This window comes from Cryptomeria japonica, chromosome 5, assembly GCF_030272615.1.
Source record: "Cryptomeria japonica chromosome 5, Sugi_1.0, whole genome shotgun sequence".
NCBI classification, from domain to species: Eukaryota; Viridiplantae; Streptophyta; class Pinopsida; order Cupressales; family Cupressaceae; genus Cryptomeria; species Cryptomeria japonica.
The window spans coordinates 861,960,688-861,981,430 of NC_081409.1; the positions used below are offsets into that span (position 1 = coordinate 861,960,688).

General features: G+C 38.1%; 1 protein-coding gene across 2 annotated transcripts in view; it reads left to right on the forward strand.

Moving 5' to 3' along the window:
* The first annotated feature begins 888 nt into the window (after positions 1 to 888).
* LOC131036391 (uncharacterized) overlaps positions 889 to 20,743 on the forward strand; it is a 122,449-nt gene continuing 102,594 nt past the window's right edge. The window contains exons 1-3 of one of the 2 annotated variants that reach the window (XM_057968274.1): positions 889 to 1,160; positions 1,277 to 1,532; positions 20,065 to 20,127. In XM_057968274.1, the coding sequence (XP_057824257.1) occupies positions 1,058 to 1,160; positions 1,277 to 1,532; positions 20,065 to 20,127 (422 nt within the window). In that variant the 5' untranslated portion in view covers positions 889 to 1,057. The remainder of the gene's footprint in view (positions 1,161 to 1,276; positions 1,533 to 20,064; positions 20,128 to 20,743) is intronic. The other variant, XM_057968273.2, reaches the window with a different exon arrangement.

Consider the following 20,743-nt stretch of genomic DNA (forward strand, 5'->3'; position numbering starts at 1 on the left):
GTACATTGGTCTAACTATTGACATGCATTATCAAAGTCAGAGATGGGCAAAACCACATTTATTGGTGATTCTAAATGATTACCTCGTGAAATACCTTTGGGACAAGCTTCCTAGGACGCTTGCTTGGAAGAGTCATGGTTTAAAGCCACCAAACAGTCAACACTAGCAAAAAATGTTGGGTTGAAGCCATATAAAGGATGCCTTATTGTTGCAATAAATGCCATATGTCAAAAGGAAAACTACAAACAAAGCCAAGTTATGCAAACAAGTGACAAACCCTAGTAGAGCCCAACCCCCCTCCAACCAATACGTTTAATTTAGCAATCATTTAAAAAAAACAAAACATTTTTGTTAAATATATTTATAAATATTTAGATCTTTTTCTATTTATTTTTATATATTTTTATTTTCATTAAATGTCTTTTATTAATTATGGTATTAATTAGTAAATATTTTTGTTTTCAAATTGTGATTTTTATTATATAATACATTTAATTTTTATTTAAGCACTTAATTTCTTTTAGACTTTCTTTTTGATCTTCTTTGTTATGTTTTTCTTTTTCTTTCTTCATTTAATTTTTCCTTTATTCTTTTGGTTCATGAACCACTTACAACCTTCTCGTTCTTCCCATCTCCTTTATATTTAGTTGTGGTATGCAACAAACCATTTTTCTCCTCCAACTTTTTATTATCCCCAAATACATCACAAAATGTGATCTAAAATATTGAATACAATCAAATCCAAATATAATTTAACAAAAATAAAGATATTGAACCGTACAAACTTAATATTATTAATAAAAGATACATATTATATTAATAAAAACATACTTAACATAAGAATGATTTGCACTTTTATGAAGCTTTAATGAAGCCAATATGCACAAACGGGCAAATATTTTTTTTAACAAACGGGCAAATGTTTATTTTTTTTTGGGCTTTTTCTAACTGACGGGCGATTTTTGAATCTTTCCTTTTTTAAACAAACGGGCAATCCTTGCCTCCTAGCTTAAATCTAAAATCTGGTTTATGTCCAGCACAGCACGTGTCTTCAACAATGGCAATGAATCTTTTTGCTTCCAACAAATTCAACTGTTTTTGTAACCAGGGAAATGGCAAATCACAAAACACCAATACAATTCTGCCCTTGAAAATCACTGGTAAAATATCTTTCTTAAAGAATAATTTCATCTCAAACCTCTGAAACATGTAATGGGTATTGGTGATTACAATCATTTTTAAACACTAATCTGTGAAGCACTTATATCTGCCGAAGGAAACTCTGTACTGTGTAATGGAGTGAAAAAGCTTGTTGCGCCTCTGCGTAGTAGAAGAATTGAGGTTCATGCGTTGTACGAGGAAAGGGATTTTAATCAGAGAACAAGTTTAAACACAGAGGGAGAGAAGCCATATAGGATACTTCGAGGTGGCAGGAAATTTTATTTGGACGAGCTTGACATTTTGACAGTGTTGGATCCTCGCCAAAATCTTGTTCCTCTGGATAAAAATTACAATCCCGCCGTATATCTATGGTAAGCTTGCGAGACTTATCTTCTTGTATTGAAATTGTAGGGTTTTAAAAATTGCAAGGGGAAAATGATTGCGTGGTGATTTCTAGAATGTATTCTTGATGGTTTTGGCATGGTGAAGAGTTGGGTATCTGAAACAGTAAAAATTTAACCGTTTGGGCCATGTAATTTATTTATTTATTCATTCATTTTATTAGTTAAATATGTTATGCTTTTGCTTAACGTAGTGTAGTGTTTGCTTGGACCAAAGTCTTAAGATCTGTAAGCATGCGTCACACAACTTAGTTATCTTTAAGCGTTAATATCTACGCTTGAATCAACCCTGTAATTGTTATAACACTGAACTGCTTTATTGCCGCTGGGGATTTTGAACTTGGGGTCTTGCTCAAATTTAGTTACACTACCGAGATGCTTTATTTTGGTGGGAGAATTTGAACTTGGGTTGTGCTACAATGTACTTCGTAATTTTTACTCCCTGAGCTGCTTTATAACGGTGGAGGGTTTGAACCTATTGTTGTGCTCAAATATATGTCATAATGGTTACAACTCTGAGCTGTCTTATTGCAGTGGTGGAGTTCAACCTGGTTCAAGCTGGAATATGCCCTAAACTGTTGCATCATTTAGATGCCATATTGTGATGGGGATACATGAATGTTGGTCACAATTTAATGAACTCCTTAGTTGTTACATCACTGAACGTTTTATCATATCGCAGGGATTTGAACTTGGTTATGCTTGAACCTACCCTACATGCCCCGTAATTGTTACACCACTGAGCTGCCTTACTGTGGTAGGTGATCGTATACTTTTTACACGTCTGAGCTGCTTTATTTAGCTGGGCCATTTAGAACCCAGGTCACCCTTGAATGTACGTCACAATTGATATACAACTTAGCTGTCTTATCGTGGTGGATGGATTTGAACTTTGTCACACCATTGAGCTGCTGATACAGGAGCATGCTTGGGTGAGACAACAATCTTACATCACCCAAAATTCTGGTGAGTCATAAGCTACAGACGTTATCATACTTTGTAGAAATGACTAATAGTGAAGCTGTTCTGTAGCAGTTATTTTTGCTGCAGAAAGTTTGAAGCAGCCTTCTAGTTGCTGTCGCTTGGAACAGTTATATAGCTGCTGCAGAAAGTTGCCTGCAGCGGTTACACAACTGCTGTGGAAAGTCAGTTGTATCAGTTACACAGCTGTTGCAGAAGGTCATTTGCAACTGCTGCACAGCTGCAATGGAAAGTTGTCTGTATTAGTTACACAGTTGCTGCAGAAAGATCAATGACACGAGTTTGTTATGGTCTCAATGGGGAATTGTTTAAAGGTACATAACACAATTTTAATAATTTCCTTCAGCATGGTCATGGAAAACTCAAACTTTTCCACAGGGAGAGTGCCATAAAGGGGTTGTGGATAGGGTGATAATGGCAGTAGAAAAAAGAAAAAGAAGCCTACAGTCTGACTGCTAATCATTGTTGAAACGGAGAGCTTTGTAGTGGTTACACTCCAGGAATGAAATAAGAGGTGAGGTCAATGGGGTACAAAGGGTTAACTTGGAACGTGAAGAGCCTACATATCTAACATTGAATGCTCAATCATCATATTGGTTTTTGAAATCATTTTGGTGGTTCATTCACTGGGGGGAAAGAAGAAAGAAGACGAAAGACAGCCTGTAGATGCGACAGAAGGTTTTGTAGCATTTTGTTTCAATGGCAAGTTTTGTAGTTGATGGTAGTGGGTTCTGTAGCTGTGATCGTTAGGGTTCTAACTGTCAGTGGCAATCTGCTTGCAGAAATATAAAAGCTGTTTATAAAGTTACGTTGTGCAAAAATATTTAGCCTCTGGGCTTCTTTTCATTCTGCCTGTAGCATCTGAGTTTGCAACAATAAAGAATAGTTTTGTAGCATGTTCCATGTAATGCTCTGTTCAACAGCAATAACATATGCCTAATATTATTTTCTGATTTACAGCAGTAATTTTGGTTTTGTTCCCAAAGATCTTCACCGTGAAGAATGTGTGTATTGAGTGGTTTGTGGACTTGGCTGCAAGGACAATGCTGTCATTAATTGGACCCCTTATTCTTGCTGCATCAGCTACCTTATTGAGTCATGCTTGAATATTGTTATACCATTGAGCTGCTTTACTGCAGTTGGGAGATTTGAACCTGTTGTGACCTTTTCACACATCGCCCCATTGCAAACAGGGACTTGTTGATGTGTTTTTTACGCACATGCAAACACAGAATAATATACCCAAAAGTATCTTATCTTCTCTTGAATAAAATCTCTCAAATGTTGAAGATTAGCTTAAGGATCACTTGAGAAGACTCCAAGGTTCATGAATGTAGGGTCACTACGTGTGGATAAGCTCTGTTGGTCGTTGTGTTTGCTGTTTCATCAAGGGACATTTTTGGTTACAAAAGATTTCATGAAGTATTTTGTAGATGATATGCAATGATGTTCTTTCCTATTACTACTGAATGTTTGTCAAAAAAATGGCAAAAGATAAGGGTTTAGAGAAGCTCTAAGCTATCCTAAGAACGAATGGATGAAGAATGACACAAGTGAAACTCTACTAGTCTTAGTAACGCCATACAAGAACAACTTCACTAGAACTAGTGCAATCTTCTAAGGATATTTGGAGGTTTTCAAATCATTGCTAAGCATAGACACCATTACTCGAATGCATATTGATGATTGAGCAACAATTGAACTTAAACAATTTCAAAGGTTCTAGTTGACCACACAAGGCACACTTACAATCAGCAAGAGGCTAGTGGTATGGATAATGAGTTTCACAATACATCAAATTCAACATTCCATCATTCAATCTAAATACTTAAACTAATATCAAAGATTGACATGAGAAGATAAAGAACCATGCAATAGGCTTCAAAGATTGAATAGAAACACCATAACTTCAATGCTTTATTAATCCAATAGCCAAACAACAACAATTCTTCAAGTCCTCTTATCACTCTTGACTTCTAATCAAAATCTCTATCTCTCTATTCACTATTCTAGCAGTATTATTATTCTCTCTTCTATTCTATTAACCTTTACAAATGAAATGAGTGGAGTTTATATAGGACTCCCAAATACAATGAAGGGCCGAGATCGGATGAAGATCAAGGGCCAAGATTTTGCCACCTAAACCCTAATTAGGGTTTGATACAAATGAAACTCTATTTAGATAAACATCATCATGGAATCAACCAATGAGAAAATAGCATGTGCTAACACAAAAACCAAGGAAGCATCCTCCAATAGGAAAACGAAATGCCAAGTGGGATCATAACAAACTGTCTTCTAGAATTTGGTTCCCTTTCTCACGTTCCTTTCTGGCATATTCAATGAATCTGGTTACTATGCCTTCTATCTCGGTCATCAGGATCTCGGGTAGAGACTTCAGCTGCTCTTCCATGTGCATTACTTCTTCGAAAGCTTTGACGATGGCATTATCCCATTCAGGTTTGAGTTCTTGAGTTTTGCTTGCTAAACCACGAACTCCAGCATATCGTTCAATTGTTGTTTGGTGATCATACCATCAGTCCCATGGAAGATGACTCTTATCCTTTCCTCCAACTCTCTAGCTTCTATGATCGTTCCTCGATCAATCTTTCTCTCTAAAACAATCTGTGCTACTTCCACTATCTTATCATGAATTCGATGCATATCATCTTGAACTTGACTGCATCCATTTCCAATTTCCTAAAAAATGACTCTCTTCGTTCGAAGTAGACTACTTCATCGTAGAAAGCTAGTTGTAGATCCCTCTCTTGTTATCGTCTCTCTTGACAAGACTTCTCGGGATGTTTTTCTTATTACTTGAAGCACTGGAATGATGACATCGCTAGCATGAGCAAATGCTTTGAAGGCTCCTATGAGGACATGAGTTCTCGTAAGGACCTTTATGACTGTATTGAGTGTCTTCATTATGCTCTTCATGAACTTGCTAACTCTAGTATATGAATCTTCTATCCATTTATCCATCAATTGTGCCAAATTCCTCATCTTCTCCATATGATCAATTGATTCTGGAGGAAGCAAAGTTGGCGGTGTAGCTGCTGGGCTCTGATGTCTCAACTGTTTTGAAATTTGTGGACATAGTTCGTCTACGCACTTATTTCCTTCTCCAATCTTCTATTCTTCTCTATTTCAGCTCTCAACATGTCATTAACTGCCTTCAATGAATTAGTTGCATCACCTATAGCTTGCTCGGAGGTGAGTGGACCCAAATAAATAGTCTCCATGTCATACTCATCTGCTGTGATCTCTTCTTCATACTTCTCAACCCTTGGAGTCGCTATTCGCAACTTCCTTGATCCCGAATCATCTCTAATCACCTTGGACATATTCGTAGCTTTCCTCCTCTCAGTGACTTCTCGAGTTTGGCTTAGAAGACTCTCTATATCAAATGTTTGCTCTACCTCAACTACTATCACTTCTTGAGCTAGTCTTTCTTTTAGCCATTCTGGAATAGAAGATCTTCCTTCTTGAATTTGTGCTTCTTCATGCATTTGCTCATTTCTAGGTGGTGAGGTGGTCTCATCATTATCTTCTTGTTCACCTCCTTCGATCTCTTGAATGAGATGGGTGAGATCTTCTTGTCCTTGAGACGACTTCTCCTTGCCTTTATCATTGTGAAGTGTGGATTCCGCCGATTCATTAGCTTCTTGACTCAACTCCTTTTCTACCCTTTGTTCTTCATGTCTGGAGGAAGGATGACTTGTATTTGATTTATGCTTCTTCCTTGAGGTCTCCTTTTCTCCATGATCTTCTTTTCTCTTTGATCCTTGAATGAGATGGTTGAGGTGCGCTCCCACTTGTGTTTGCTTCATCTTCATCATATGCTCTTTCTTCTGAATGGAATGTCGGTGCTATATTCTGCTTTTTTAATTTTCTGGTGTTGTATATCTATCCATATGCGGGTGTACTCTAAGTACTCTAAAACTGGTTCATCAATTCTTTTAAGTCATCAACCTCCATATTTGCCCATTTGAATTTGATTTCTTTGTCTTCTTTGGCGTAGGCTGCTTGGATATATTTGCCACTATCTTGAACTTGATCGGCAACATGAAACAACTTGCATTTCCGGATGAAATCAAGAGATAGCTTGGAATACATCTTCTTCTGCACTTCTACATCATTTTGAACGTTCATCCAATAGTCCTCAAGATGCCACCGGTGTCCATACTTCTTTCCCAAAACTTCTTTTATTACCATATGGATCGAAGCAATCTCTAGTTGTGAATGGCTTGAGTGAATGGAATGCCAACTCTTTCTCGGCAATGAGTGGAAGGGCATACTTCAATAGAATCTCCAAGCATGATAGGAAAAGAAACATGGGCTCCATGCGTATGCCTATATGCCTTGATATATGCCAATAACTGTTTCACCACCTCGAGTAGCACCACTCTATTCGTTGGGTAGCGCGGCAACATGTAGGGAGGAACAGGACATCCTTGAACTCTGATATATGTGAACTTTGGGAACTAGATGAACCACGCACCATGTTGTTCTACAAATGCTTGTGCTTCCGGAGAGTCTTTGCTGTAATCCACCTCAAAATGTCCTCGTGATATGTATGGTGAATGCATCATTCACCCCTCCTATAGTGTTGTTTGGGTGGATGTTTAAGTTGTGGATAACAATCATACACTTTAATCTCTCCAGGTCTCCTTTCGACTACGTTTGTGTACATAAGTCCTGGATACCCATAATTTCTTGCAATGGAGTATATGACGTAGGAGCTCATATAGAAAGTCCTGGTGTGCATTAGCCTCCTTAACTGTAGATCAATGCTGTTGCTAATGAGCCTCGCCCCAATTTACTGTATTCTTGCCATGAGTAACAGTCTCAATGAAGTAGAACATCCAATCCTCGAAATATGAAGCCTCAGGTGCACCAACCAATCGATGGAGTAAGGTGATGAAGTCTCTGAATTCATCATTGAAGTCTATCCTATGTAGTTTGTCGGGCCATCTGCTTCTACCACCTCTACTTTTCTTCAACCAAAATTTATCAATGATCTTCGCACAAGCATCTGGATCATCATCGTAGGCGGACTTAGCTCCTTCTATGCTTATGTAGGCCATGTCCTTAGGCTCGGGTAGATGAAATGTTTCGCTGATTGCTGTCTCTGAGAGATATGCGAGCATTGTTCCATCCTTCGCCACAATTCTCCTTGAGGTAGAGTCACAGTGTTGAACACATTTTACAATCAGCTCATAGCATTGCACCGTGGGAGGAAAACCAGCTGCATTTATGATCTCACTTTCAATCATCTTCTTAGCTGTAGTAGTTGGTTCACTAGTGTATGATGGATGTGGAACTTCTTGGTGTCAAACTTCCCGAGGTTGGTATCTCCTACTTTGCTCCAATGCGACGTGATCTTGCTTTCGAACGCACTTCCCTTCGAGTCTTCCTTGATGAGTGGCTGACGTGAAATGGTTTTGGTTGGTTTAGGAGCCGCCATCTTTCACCTATGAGAGATATGCAAGTTAGAGTAGTGGTGAAATATTGATGTACTAAAGCCTATTTACTCAAGTATGAAATGAATCTTGCATCTAAATAAATGTGAGATCAATTGCTAAATAAGACTGATTTGCTTCTTTAGATGAATTAAGGAGGTCTAATTCGCCTTAACAAAATCACTATCAGACCTAAATCAGACCTGTTCCTGACTTAACTTCAAAATCTAGTCAATGATATGAATGTTTATGCTCAAAGGTTTGCTGTTTTCAAATTCTCTTCAATTTCTTGCTATTGAAGGATGAAATTCGCCCTCCAATCTGCTAAAATTCGCCCTTGTGAGGATGTAATCGCTGCTTCTTTGGGGTAAATTCGCCTAGCTAATGAACTTTGCTGATTGCTGATGATAACATTTGCTAAAGAGGGCGAATAATTGTTTGATGTGATGTTGAAATGATTGTTTGAATGCCTTCTTATATGCGATGTAGGTGAAGAGTTATCAGTTATGTCTTTTCCTAGGAAGGCCGACTTGTCTTAATAAAATAAAATAACAAATTACCACATCACATAAGCCGACTTACCTCTTTTATTCAATTTCAAATTTTAATTTTGGGCGCCAAAGTAATGTTTGGTTAATTTTGATGTATTGTAAAATTAATGAAGCTCACTCTTCGACTTCAAGACATGAAATACGCTCTTCTCCCTTAACTCATGAAGTTCGCTCATGTTCTTCAACTCATGAAGTTCAACCTTGTAGGTCAATTTGTGATGTTGAAAGTCATTCATGTAAGCTTAAATATGAGGATGAAAATCACTCTAAGTGGCGTGCACATGAAGTTTGTTTGTCTCACCTTGTTTATTAAGTTCACTTATCTTTCTCAACTCATGAAGTTCACTTGTATGAAATTTGCTCCATTTCCTTGACTCATGAAGTTCTCTCCAATTTTCAAACTCATGAAGTTCTTTTGTATGAAATTCGCTCCATTTCCTTGACTCATGAAGTTTGCTCCAATTTTCAAACTCATGAAGTTCACTTGTATGAAATTAGCTCCATTTCCTTAACTCATGAAGTTTGCTCCAATTTTCAAACTCATGAAGTTCACTTGTTTGAAATTCGCTCCATTTCCTTAATTCATGAAGTTCGCTCCAATTTTCAAACTCATAAAGTTCACTTGTGTTGTTGAGTTCGTGAAGTTCATTTCAAATTGAATCCATCCAATGTAAATGCTACCAAACATCTTTCGCTCCTCTACTTCCAATTTCGCTCATGAAGGCTTGAAGGTGAAGTTCGCTCATGTGTTCTCATTCTTTAAGTTCACTCCAAATCTCTCAAACATGAAGTTCGCTAGTTCGCTCCAAACCATCAAGTCATGAAGTTCGCTTCAAATCTCTCAAGCATGAAGTTCGCTCGAAATCTCTTTCATTCCTCTACCAGTTTTGCTCATGTGTTAATTCGAAGGACAAAGTGTTGGACTTGATCTTTGGTAGGATTCGCTTTCCAAACCACTAGCTTCTTGCTGATTGTAGGAACGCCTTGCGTGGTCGACTGGAGATATTTGAATCGTTTAAACCTTCAATCGTTGTTGTATCTTGGATATGTACCTTCGTTGTAGTGTCCTTGATCTTTGATGTATTGAAAAATCATTTGTTACCTTAGAAGATCGCATCAATTTCAATTGAGTTGTTAATTTATGGCAATATTGAAGTTGGTAGAATCTCACCAAGTCTTGTCCACATTGAGTCATTCTTAGGGTTAGACTAGATTAGACCTCTTGCAAACCCTATCCTTTTGTTATTTTTTGAAAAGCTTGTTTAGTTTAGCAAAATCTTCGGCAACGTAAGGCCCCTTGATGACACAGCAATCACAACGACCACTGGTGCTTATCCACACGTAGAGAACCTACTAAAAAGAACATTGGAGTCATCCTAATTGATCCTTCTTGCGATATCTTCAGCAGTTAGCGACTTTATTCAAGAGAGGATAAGATGCCTTTGGGTATTTTATTCTGTGTATGATTGTGTACAAAATACACGTCAACAATGTCCAAGAAAAGTCAAAAAATATGTTTGCAAAGAATTTCGCTCTGGACCCTCAGAGAGGGTCAGGAGCGATTTTACCTTTCTTGGGCAAAATTCCTTCATTTCATCATCTTCAATCAAGTCTAGATACTTTATCATGCTCATTTCATCCTCCACCATGCCTTTGACATCTTAAATCGACCAAACAAGGCTAGAAATGGCCTCCATAAGATTTTTCGCCCTGGACCCTCAGCAAGGGTCAGGAGCGATTTTGATGATTTCAACAAGATCCTTCATCATTTCAAGTTAAAACTCTTTCAGGCGGGTGGAGAAAGTCATTCATTTTCCATTCATGCTCAAAACTTGGTCTCTTTCTACAGCAAAAAGAGGGAAAATGGGAAATCAAAATTTTGCCCTGGGCCCTCAGCAAGGGTCAGGAGCGATTTTCCCTTTAGTCTCCAAAATCCATCCTTTTTCATGTCTTCAAACCTTCAAAAGCATCAAGTCACGTCCAATCATCCTTCCGGGAGACCCTGCACAAAACAATTTAGAAAAGTTAGTGACAAATAAGCTTTAAACAACATTTTCGCCCTGGACCCTCAGCAAGGGTCAGGAGCGATTTTACCCTTTTAGGCTAAACTGCTCAGAATTTAAGTCTCAAACCACTTCACCAGGCAAAATTAGGTCACTTTCAAGGCTAGGAACCAGTTAGCAAGTCCATCAACAACAAGAAATTGTACTTAGGATAAAGTTCGCCCTGGACCCTCAGCAAGGGTCAGGAGCGAATTCTCTGTTTCAGGCATCATCTCACTTTCCAAAAATTGATCAAAACTTCCCCAGGCAAGAACACACAATTTCTCCATCAAAAATGCTAACACTGAGTCAAAATTGTGAAGCAAATCCAGTCTACAAGGAATTTCGCCCTGGACCCTCAGCAAGGGTCAGGAGCGAATTTGACATCATCAGGCTCTTGATCTATTTCATTCCTAGTTTAACTTAGCCTACTAGACTCATTTTCTTTACTGACCTTGCTTAACTGACTCTGACTTAGAAACAAACTGGACTTGACTCTAAAAACCCTAATTTCAATTAGGACCTAACCTGAGACCTACTTTGACTCCCCTGAAAGGCTTATCTCATTTCAACAATCTCAATTCCTCAGGAAGACACTTAACACTTATCCAAAATTTGACTGGACTTAGCTTGAATGACGCCAAAAAAGGAACCTCTAAGGTTTAGCCCTAGCCCAGACAGACAACTCACTCACTCAAAACCCTAAAAACAAAGAGAAGAACAAGCAGAGAGAAAGCAAAAAACAAAAGCAAAAAGAGGGGGTCCCCATTCTAATGGGGCGATGTGTGAAATGGTCACAACACTACCTTGTCTACGTGCTTGCTAGATATGTTGTGTACAAAGGATTGATTCGCAAGGGTGAAGTTGGGAACGGGCCAGGACAATACAGAGTTTATGAGTGCTATTTGCAACTCCACCTACTTGAAATTGAACATTAGAGAAGGTTGAACGATGCTTTCACCATGTACATCACAAGGCTGTTGCAAGTCGGGATACATAAACGGTTGTCTAAAGAGGCAACAACACTATAGAGAAGTACGAATCTTGGTATATCTAGTTTCCTACCTTCATGTACCTAAGGATTCAAGGATTCACATAGGAACCATACAAGCTTCCTAGGTATCCGACAGACAAGATGGTTTTACTTGAGGTAGTGAGACAACTTTTAGAGTATGATTTCATTTAGAAGGCGAAGCATAGAACAGGGATAACTTTTCCTTTTGTGCTTGGGAAGATGGAGGTATGCCACACTGCATGTGCTGCAGGGATGGTTAATGAAGAATTGGAATTCTATCATCTTGGAAACTATAGAGGTAGGGATTGATTCGATCCACTTTAGAGAATTGTAACAATTAAGGGAGGGAAGTTTATACACAAGATTGACATCGAAGACTATTGGGCTAATCTCATGGATGAGTTCACAGTTAGAAGGAAGATGTGATCTCGTATTTCAGTGGACTTCATGAGGAAGTGTAACTTCTTCTCCATTCCAGACCAGGTGCAGGATGATGGGGATCACATCCATTCGTAGTATGAAAATGAGAAAGACAAGACTATCCCGTTGCCTAGCTGGACACAACCTGAGTTGGTAGATTTAAATGTTTTGACGAGAGATCTAAATGATTACTCCAGGGAATGGGTGGACAAGTACGTTAATGAGTTGAGAAAACTAAAGGTCACCTTTACCTATGAGAAGATGAGAAATGAGGAGTCCTCTCTCAATGATGATGAGAGAACGACAAGCAATGTTAGAATGCACACTGATGAGGAGGGTCAGGCTCCTAAAAGAAGGAAATCTATGCTTGGAGGATCACAAACAAAAGGCAAGGAGATTGTTAGCTAGGAGTCAAGGCACAAGAAACACAAGTCTAACACTCCTCAATCTACCATAAGTTCCTCATTCGTGAAGGAGAATGATATGACAGAGAAGGACAATGAGTCCGAATAGGGTTCCGACATGGAGATCCTATTGGAGAATGATCAAGATTTACATGCTACAACACAATCGGCACCACATGATGATAATGAAGAACAACTAGGATCTCCCATAGTTCAATTGGAGGTTGATTTGGGCAACAAAGTGTTAGATTTGGCTAAGGATAAGGATATAGATGATGATGTTATTTCAGCCTTGAGAGGACTTGATCAAGACTTGAACCTTGAGAATGGGATGGAATTCTCTACCATTCCTGATTGGTTGCTAAGGAGCATGGAGAAGAAGAAAGTGATAGAGGCGCAACCCACAAAAGATACTGATGACTTCCTAGCCAGGGTTGGCAAGGAAAAGGAGCAGAAGAAAGCGAAGATGTTCTCTAGGATCACTAGATATGATAATGGAGCACATGTTGTGCAAGTGGCTGTCTCAACAGGTGATAAGACTAGAGATGTGATCACTCCTATGGATTATCAGGTTACCACAATTGACCTTGTACCTACTACGAAGGAGCAAGAGTTCTAGGAGCTCGATACGACAATCAAGGCAATTGAGGCGCGTTTGGATATAACTATTGAAGAAAGAGATGCTCGAGAGTGATAACGGGAGACTCAAGGAGTATATCAAAGGGATGAATTCCCTAAGCTGTGAGGATCCTACTTTTGTCTCACCCATTGCTATTGCTCATGGATCCCCCTTTGATCATGAGGCAATGAGGAATGCATATCAGGAGGTTGGAAAATGGATAGAGGATGTTCCGAAGCAAGTAGATGATTTCCTAGCTCAGTTTGTCCAAGCATTTGATAAGACAGCAATGTTCATATTCAGGATGCAGTACTTGGAAGGAGTTTGGGTTGATTTCCAACTAGTGTAGGAAAAGACTATTCTTTGCCTCAGGGTGTTGAAGCAAATTCCTATGTCCACATAGATCCAAGAGGGAGTTGTTCAGCCAGGCAATGTTTATGATTTCCATGGTTGGTATTGTTCTTTGGCCATGCAGAAGTTAGTGTATGATCATACGAAATAGGAGTGCATGGAGATGGAAGGATCAATCCAAGATCCTTACATCTATTGAAGAATTATTGGGACAAGATGTCCACGTTTCCAGTAGTTTGAACTTGGAAGAATTGAAAGAAAATATGAAGTTTGTTTACTTCAAGCAGTTGGAATCTTTAAGGAAGAATCAACTAGATGATTTGGTTTCTCTCATGATTCACATCAACAATTTACAAAAGCTTATGCCAGATTGGGAAAGCATTTTTGATGCTTGCTCAGATGCCTTGGATGTGATCGATTTGCAGCGGGAAGGTCTACCCAATGTTACGATGGAGGAACTCAACTCAGTCTTGGCTAGATTAGTTGAGTATGCGGCTAGAGAGAGGGATGCAGGTCGATTTCTTCTAGAAGATTCCCTACTTTATGACTAGGCGTCATCCCATTGGACATTCTTTTTTGATTCCACCTTTTGATGTAAACTCTAATTAGGGCAGTGTTGGCATGATCTTGGCCGTTCATTTCCATATGAGACTCTATATAAACCTATTTGCCTCATTTGTAAGAGTATTTGCCTCATTTGTAAGAGAGATTTTTTGAGAATTGTTGTCTATATGCTGCAAGTTTGAATACAATCATTGAAGTTTGGTGATTTTGTTGAGATTTAAAGCATTTGTAGTTCTCATTTCCTCCAAAATTTAGATTATAATTTGTTTTCAAGTATTTTATATTGGATGAAAGAAGTGTTGAATGCATTTGAATGAAATTCGTTTAATCCATACCACTAGCTTCTTGCTGATTGTAAGTTTGCCTTGTGTGGTCTGCTGTAATTTGAATCGAACTTAACTTCAATTATTGCTCATCCATTGGTATGCATTGCCTTGATGGTATTGATGTTGATGGTAGTAATTTGAACATCTATAAATTTACCTTAGATGATTGCACTAAGTTTGCGTTGAATTGTTCTTTGATGGTGAAACCTAGCCTAGCTGAATTTCATTGAATCATTCATTACCTCTTGCATTCTAGGTTAGATAGAGTTAGAATAGAACTTCTAAATCCTCATCCTTTTCCATTTTATTCAAAATCTTTGTTAGAATAGATCGAGAGCTCAATTGCAAACTCATAAGTCATTTGAAATCATCGGCAAGCCTACTCCATTCATGACAAGTTTGAAATTTTCAAGAACAATTGTGTAAGTCCCCAAGTGAAAACAACAACTTGCATCAGGCCCTTGAGTTACCCACATGTCAAGAACTGACTGTAGAAACCTTGGAATCTTCTTAATTGATCAGATATTTAGCATCTGAGGTGATTTTGTTCAAGAGAGGGTAAAATACTTTGGTATTTTATTCTTTGTTCGATTGTGCATAAAAAACACCATCAACAGAACCCATCTACAATCTTATGAATGTTCTCCATTACTGTCAAACTTCAGCTGCTTAAGCAAATTGAATTTTACAATTTTATTTTTAAATTATGATTACAGCCCGAATTATTGTTACTGACTTTTGGTATAGGAAAACCTCTAAAATTTCAGTATCACTTATTTATATTTTAAAAATAAAGATACTAACCATTTTTTGTCAAAACATATGCAGTATTAGGATATTGGGAGGCCAGGGTTTCTAAACATTGCTCTATCTCTAAATGAGTCTATGTAAGTTCACAGTGATGCAGGTTAATGATAACAAAAATTTTCATGGAGTTGAAAATAGCCTTGGACGACCCTATTCCTACCAATGCTTCTGGACTATATAACACGAGAATGATTTAAGTCTGTAGAGATTGTGAAAGATTGTAAGTTGCACTCATTTCCATCGAGTAAAAACTTTTAGAATAATTTCCTTCTTTCCCTTACAAATAAGGATGGGCTGATAAAATAGAAGAATTCATGTAAGTATGCAAAACCCCAAAGATAGTGAATATGAGAAATGTAATGAGAATAGAGCAGACAAAAGCTGAAAAAACTTGGATCGAATATGGGAAAAGAAATGAGAATAGAGCAGACAAAATCTGAAAAACTTGTTGCATTCTCTAGTAGCCTTCTATACCACCATAGGTTCAAGTGCTTGCGGTTTCTTCAACTCCACATGCTAACTTTTAGAATGAAAGTGTGTAGAAGTTGTTGTTGGGTGATTATGTCATATTGTAATTAGAATGTTAAGTGTGTTAAGGGTTGGTGGTTACCTGACGGTTGCCGACAGTTGGCACAGACAACATGTACCGACACCTATTTATATGTACTTGGCCTTCTATTTCAATATATGTGATAGGCGAAAGGGAAACTATGTTTTGAATGTACTGGCGTTTTGGAATCAATGAATACAGACATATGAGTTCTTCTCACTCGCATCTTTGTGTACTGTTACATTTCCTATGTTTTTGTACTGTTATGCATTGAATGCACACACACCCCTCAGGGGCAAAACATCTGGTGCCGTTGCCGAATTAAACCCGGAATGATGGGAGCATACTACATGGCACGATGATAATGGGACAACCAGTGAGCGAGGGGACAAGTAGCAATCTCGAGGAAGAGCCGGAGGAGTTGTTCGAAGGAGAGAGGGGCACTAACAAGGGACTTCACCTGCATCTTACAAGCATCAATTGAAACTTACGTACGAAGGGAAGCCACCATGGAGGATGTCCTTGAGAGCACCGTGTGGAGTGCCCTTGGCGTAAGTCTGGCGGTGAACCGGGTGATCAATAATCTGCCTAGCCTGTTGGCACAAGCATTTCTTGCCCTACAAACTTGACGAGAGGAAACCTACCATGAGAATCGTCGGCAACAAATTTTACAACAATTCCAAGAAAGGAGTCGACGGGAGGAGGAACGTGACGAAGGTCGACTAAGAACCTTCCACTCGACGGAACGTAGGAATTGATGCCCGTGACGCTGAACAAAGATCGAAATCGTGTACCGAAGGGACAAGAGGAAGATGGACACGAGGCAGCAGCAAGGGCACTAAGATTGGAGCAACAAGGCGAACGAAGGAGACGACTGAAGAAAATATGTAGATGAATTCATGCTCCTGGTTGAGTTTTGGAAGGCTTGTAACCATCTTCTCCATTGTAGGTAGTGTACAAAAGTGAAGATAACCCAATCTTCTATGCCAAATCTCATAAGTACTTGATGAGTCATGAAGTAAGGCTTGAGGAGGATGAGTACAAAGTTTGTAAAGACATCCATGACAAACTCCAATGACTTGATCCGTCTTGATGTTTGATTTCTTTGGCCATGCAAGGACTTTGCCATCTACGAATGCAATTCAATATCCTTTGTCTTCCAAGGCTGATATGGAGACAAGATTTCGCTTAATTCTCGGAACAAATAGTACATCATTCAATTGCAAGGAAATGCCTGAATCTAAGTGAAGAGAGGAGGTCCCAACTCCTTTCACGGAGTAACTAGTATCATCTCCAATGATCACTTGTTGATTTGAATTTCTCTCCACCAAATCATTTAGATGTCCTCTAAATCTGGTAATGTGGCGAGATGCACCACTGTCAATTAACCAAGTATTGTGGTCGGTAGGCACATTACTTGAAAGGGCTGAATAGAATATGAATCCATCTGAATCCTTTTGTAGAAGAGTCTCACCAACATCCGCAATGGAAGCTTGAGGCATAGGCCTAGTTGGACATTCCTTTGCGTAGTGACCATATTTGTCACATCTAAAGCATTAGACTTTTGAAAGATTCTTCCTTCTTTTGAATGTAGGAGCACCATTGGATTTCTTATCTTTCTTCCTTTTGAAATGTCCTTTCTTACCCTTCTTCTTTGAGGAGTGAGAGGCAAGAACATGAATATCTTCATTTGTAGAGCTTTGGCTGATGCCTCTCGTAGCCAATCTTGACTCTTCTTGAATGCAGTCCGTCTTCAATCGATCAAACTTAGGGAGTTTTGATCTTGCGCTTATCCCTTGTATAAATGACTCCCATGATGAAGGAAGACCATTAAGTGCCAACATGGTTAATTCTTTGTTGTCTATAGTGTGTCCAATGGTAGAGAGTTGATCTCTCAATTCGGTAATCCTCATGAAGTATGAGATGATGGATTCTCTTTTCGTCATCTTGATATGGTGAAGTTGTTGCTTCAATGCAAGAGTTCGACTTGTGTTGTTGAACTTGATCTCATACATCTCCTCTAATGTCTTGAACATGTCATATGCTGTCATCAACTTGGAGATAATTGGCACAATGTGATCTTTCACAGAGTCAACCAACATTTTCTTTGCTTTGGTGTACTTTCTCTTCCATTGAAGCTTCTCATCCTCTTCGGTTGTTTCTGGTACCACTTTCTCCACGAATTCGTTTAATTCGTTTCCTCCAAGGCAAGCATAACTCTAAACTTCCAAGAGACGAAGTTTGATGCACCCTCAAGTCTGTCTTCAACTTTAAGTCCGTTCACCATCTTGACGTTGATAGATGTAATCAAACTCGAAGGCAATAATGGAGGATAACCCTGCTTCTATGAATCTGATCTGATCTTTTCTTAAGCCTGCTCTGATACCATGTTAAATTTAGGTGATCAGATTAGATAGACAAGGATTTTTCACAATTGCACAAAGATTACCTTGGGAAAACCTTCCTCTTGAAGGTGAAAAACCCAGTAATGAAAGATGTCTTTATTATCTTAATTATCCCAATAGGCTTTACAAGAATTTAACTTCACACTTGAAGCGATATATGACAACAATACATATACAGAAAGTCTGATCTGCAATAAAGTCGATCCTCCCTGTTTGACTTGCAAACTGCTGTAGATAGAGATTTGTCTGCTGTAGATGAAGTCATTAACTGCTGTATGAACAAATACTGTAGAAAGTGTATACTTCGACCTGCTTAAGGTGTATATTTGATCTTCTAATGTATTCGCTGTGGCTGATGAATGAATCCGATCTGCTATGTGAAGACAATCTGCTGTAGGTAGAACATGTATTGCTTTTCACTTCTCCTCGATGTCGAATGGAGGAGATATAGACTCCCTTTTATATCCCATGATAGTGACACTTCCTCATGGGTCGACTTTCTTCACAAGAACACGTCTCAATGAAAAGGTTTTAGCGGACTTACAAGTCGACCTAATACAATATTAATTAATCATTAACAAATCGCATAAGTGTTAGTATCCCCATTAACATGAGGTCACAAATGGGGGACCTCATCCCCATTTAACAGAGCTGAGGCTCAAACCCATGAGCACATTGGATCAGCGAAGGCACAAGCCTGTGATCACAATGGCCCAGCTGGGGTTTGAACCTTGTGGTCACAACAACAACAACATCACCACTTAACCAACATACTATGGGAAGAACCCCAATTACCCATAAATTTTAAATACAATTAAAGAATTTCATTAATTTCACCATTGAAGCCATTTTGTCTCTCTTTGACCAACAAAGTGAAAGGGAAAACACAGGGCCTTAGAGGATTGACTGTCTTGTTGCTGCTAATACAACTGATAGAGTTTTTCAGCTGTTGACTAGCATTTATTGATTGTTTTGATCATTTAATGATTGTGTGATCAATACTTCCTGTATTGATCAAGGAGCTGCTACATTGATCCAAACATTGCATTGCCAAGATTTTCTTTTGTTTGATCAGAACTAAAGATAAATTGGCCACCCAACTTACTCTTGACCATTATACTCATGCTTGATTGTCATTACTATTGTTGACCAAAATTTGACTTGCCTAAAATGAGAATTATTATTCATAAGTATTGCCGTACCCTCTGATTTAATTGAAGGCTTGATTGACTTAATCAGTGGGCCGTTGATTGATTGAAGGACTAGTGGAGTTTTGTGAAGCCATTAGTTGAATGGAGGCTAATTCAAGTTAACTTGTTTCTTGTTTGTGGCTTATGGATCCTGATTTAATCTTAGTCAAGGGAACTTGTAGAACCTTGATCTAGATTTAGTCTCAGCTGATGGAACTTCTGGGACAAATGAATTCTCATTACAGTAACATGTAGGGATATCAAAGATGATATAGAATTGGAACGAGAATAGATTATTTCACTACATATTATCAAAATCGAAACTCCATTATCCAGAGCCTAAACAATGAATAATTATTATAACAACAATAGCCATATCAATGATAGTAATAGACTAAAAGTAGTACTGATGTGGATCTTGACATTAATAAATGGTGATTATTAGTAATAATTTTGGCTGACTTGATATTTAAAGTTGTGAAAACAGGTAAGAACTATTATATGTTAAACTTAAAAGTCAGACCCATTTTATCATATGATCTAATTTGTCTCTGAAGAGGGCTCTAGAAGTTAGATTAAAATGTTGGTACATGAAAGTGGATTGAGCACACTTGCATCTAGATAGATGCTTTGAACATTGATCTGTTTGGAATATGGAGATGTTAACCTAGTAGTGGATAGACCATTGATCTTAATTCAGCTCCAGCAGAATCCTCTAAATGATTTACATCAAAACCACTTTTTTTCCCTCAGAGAATTTTACTGATTAATTTCTTGTTTTCTAACATCCAATTACTTGAATGCTCATCTTTCAGGAAGAAATTTGGGGACATTCCAGAGGAGCGAAGGCATCAATTACTTTACTTGTTACGCTCGAAGTAAGTTATTCTCTCTTACTAACTCAAGTTGTTCCAGTGTAGTTTATGACACCCTACTTAGAGTTATTAGAAGAAAAGTTTGTTGGTTTTAAATTAAGATTATAGATTGGAAGGTCCATCTTCCATGTATTAATTATTGATATTGGAGTTGCATGGAAACAAGTTTATTATGCTGGTTCTAGTTCTAGTTCTGATCTTGGTTCGGGTTCAGAGGTTTCAGCTTGTGGGTCTGGTAATTCTTTTTTGTGTTCAGGTTCATTCTGTACAATATATATATACCCTAAAAATAGGGATTAAGTTCAGAATACCACATAGCATCATGCAATATTTAATAAATGAAGTCACCATACACTTGAATGTCGTGATAAATATAATTTGCAGCTTAAAAGCAGGAATTTAATTCATAATACCACATGGCGTCATATGATATTTATTTTTTATTAAACAAAACCACCATAAATTCAAATTTCATGATAAATATAATATTATAAATATTTATCAATCAAACTTCAATATAAAAATAATAATCTTGAGTTCAACAATCAGGTTTTAGATGTCATATGCGTCTTCAAAAACATCATCATCATCAATGACATTAGATGAAGTAGGAAGATTT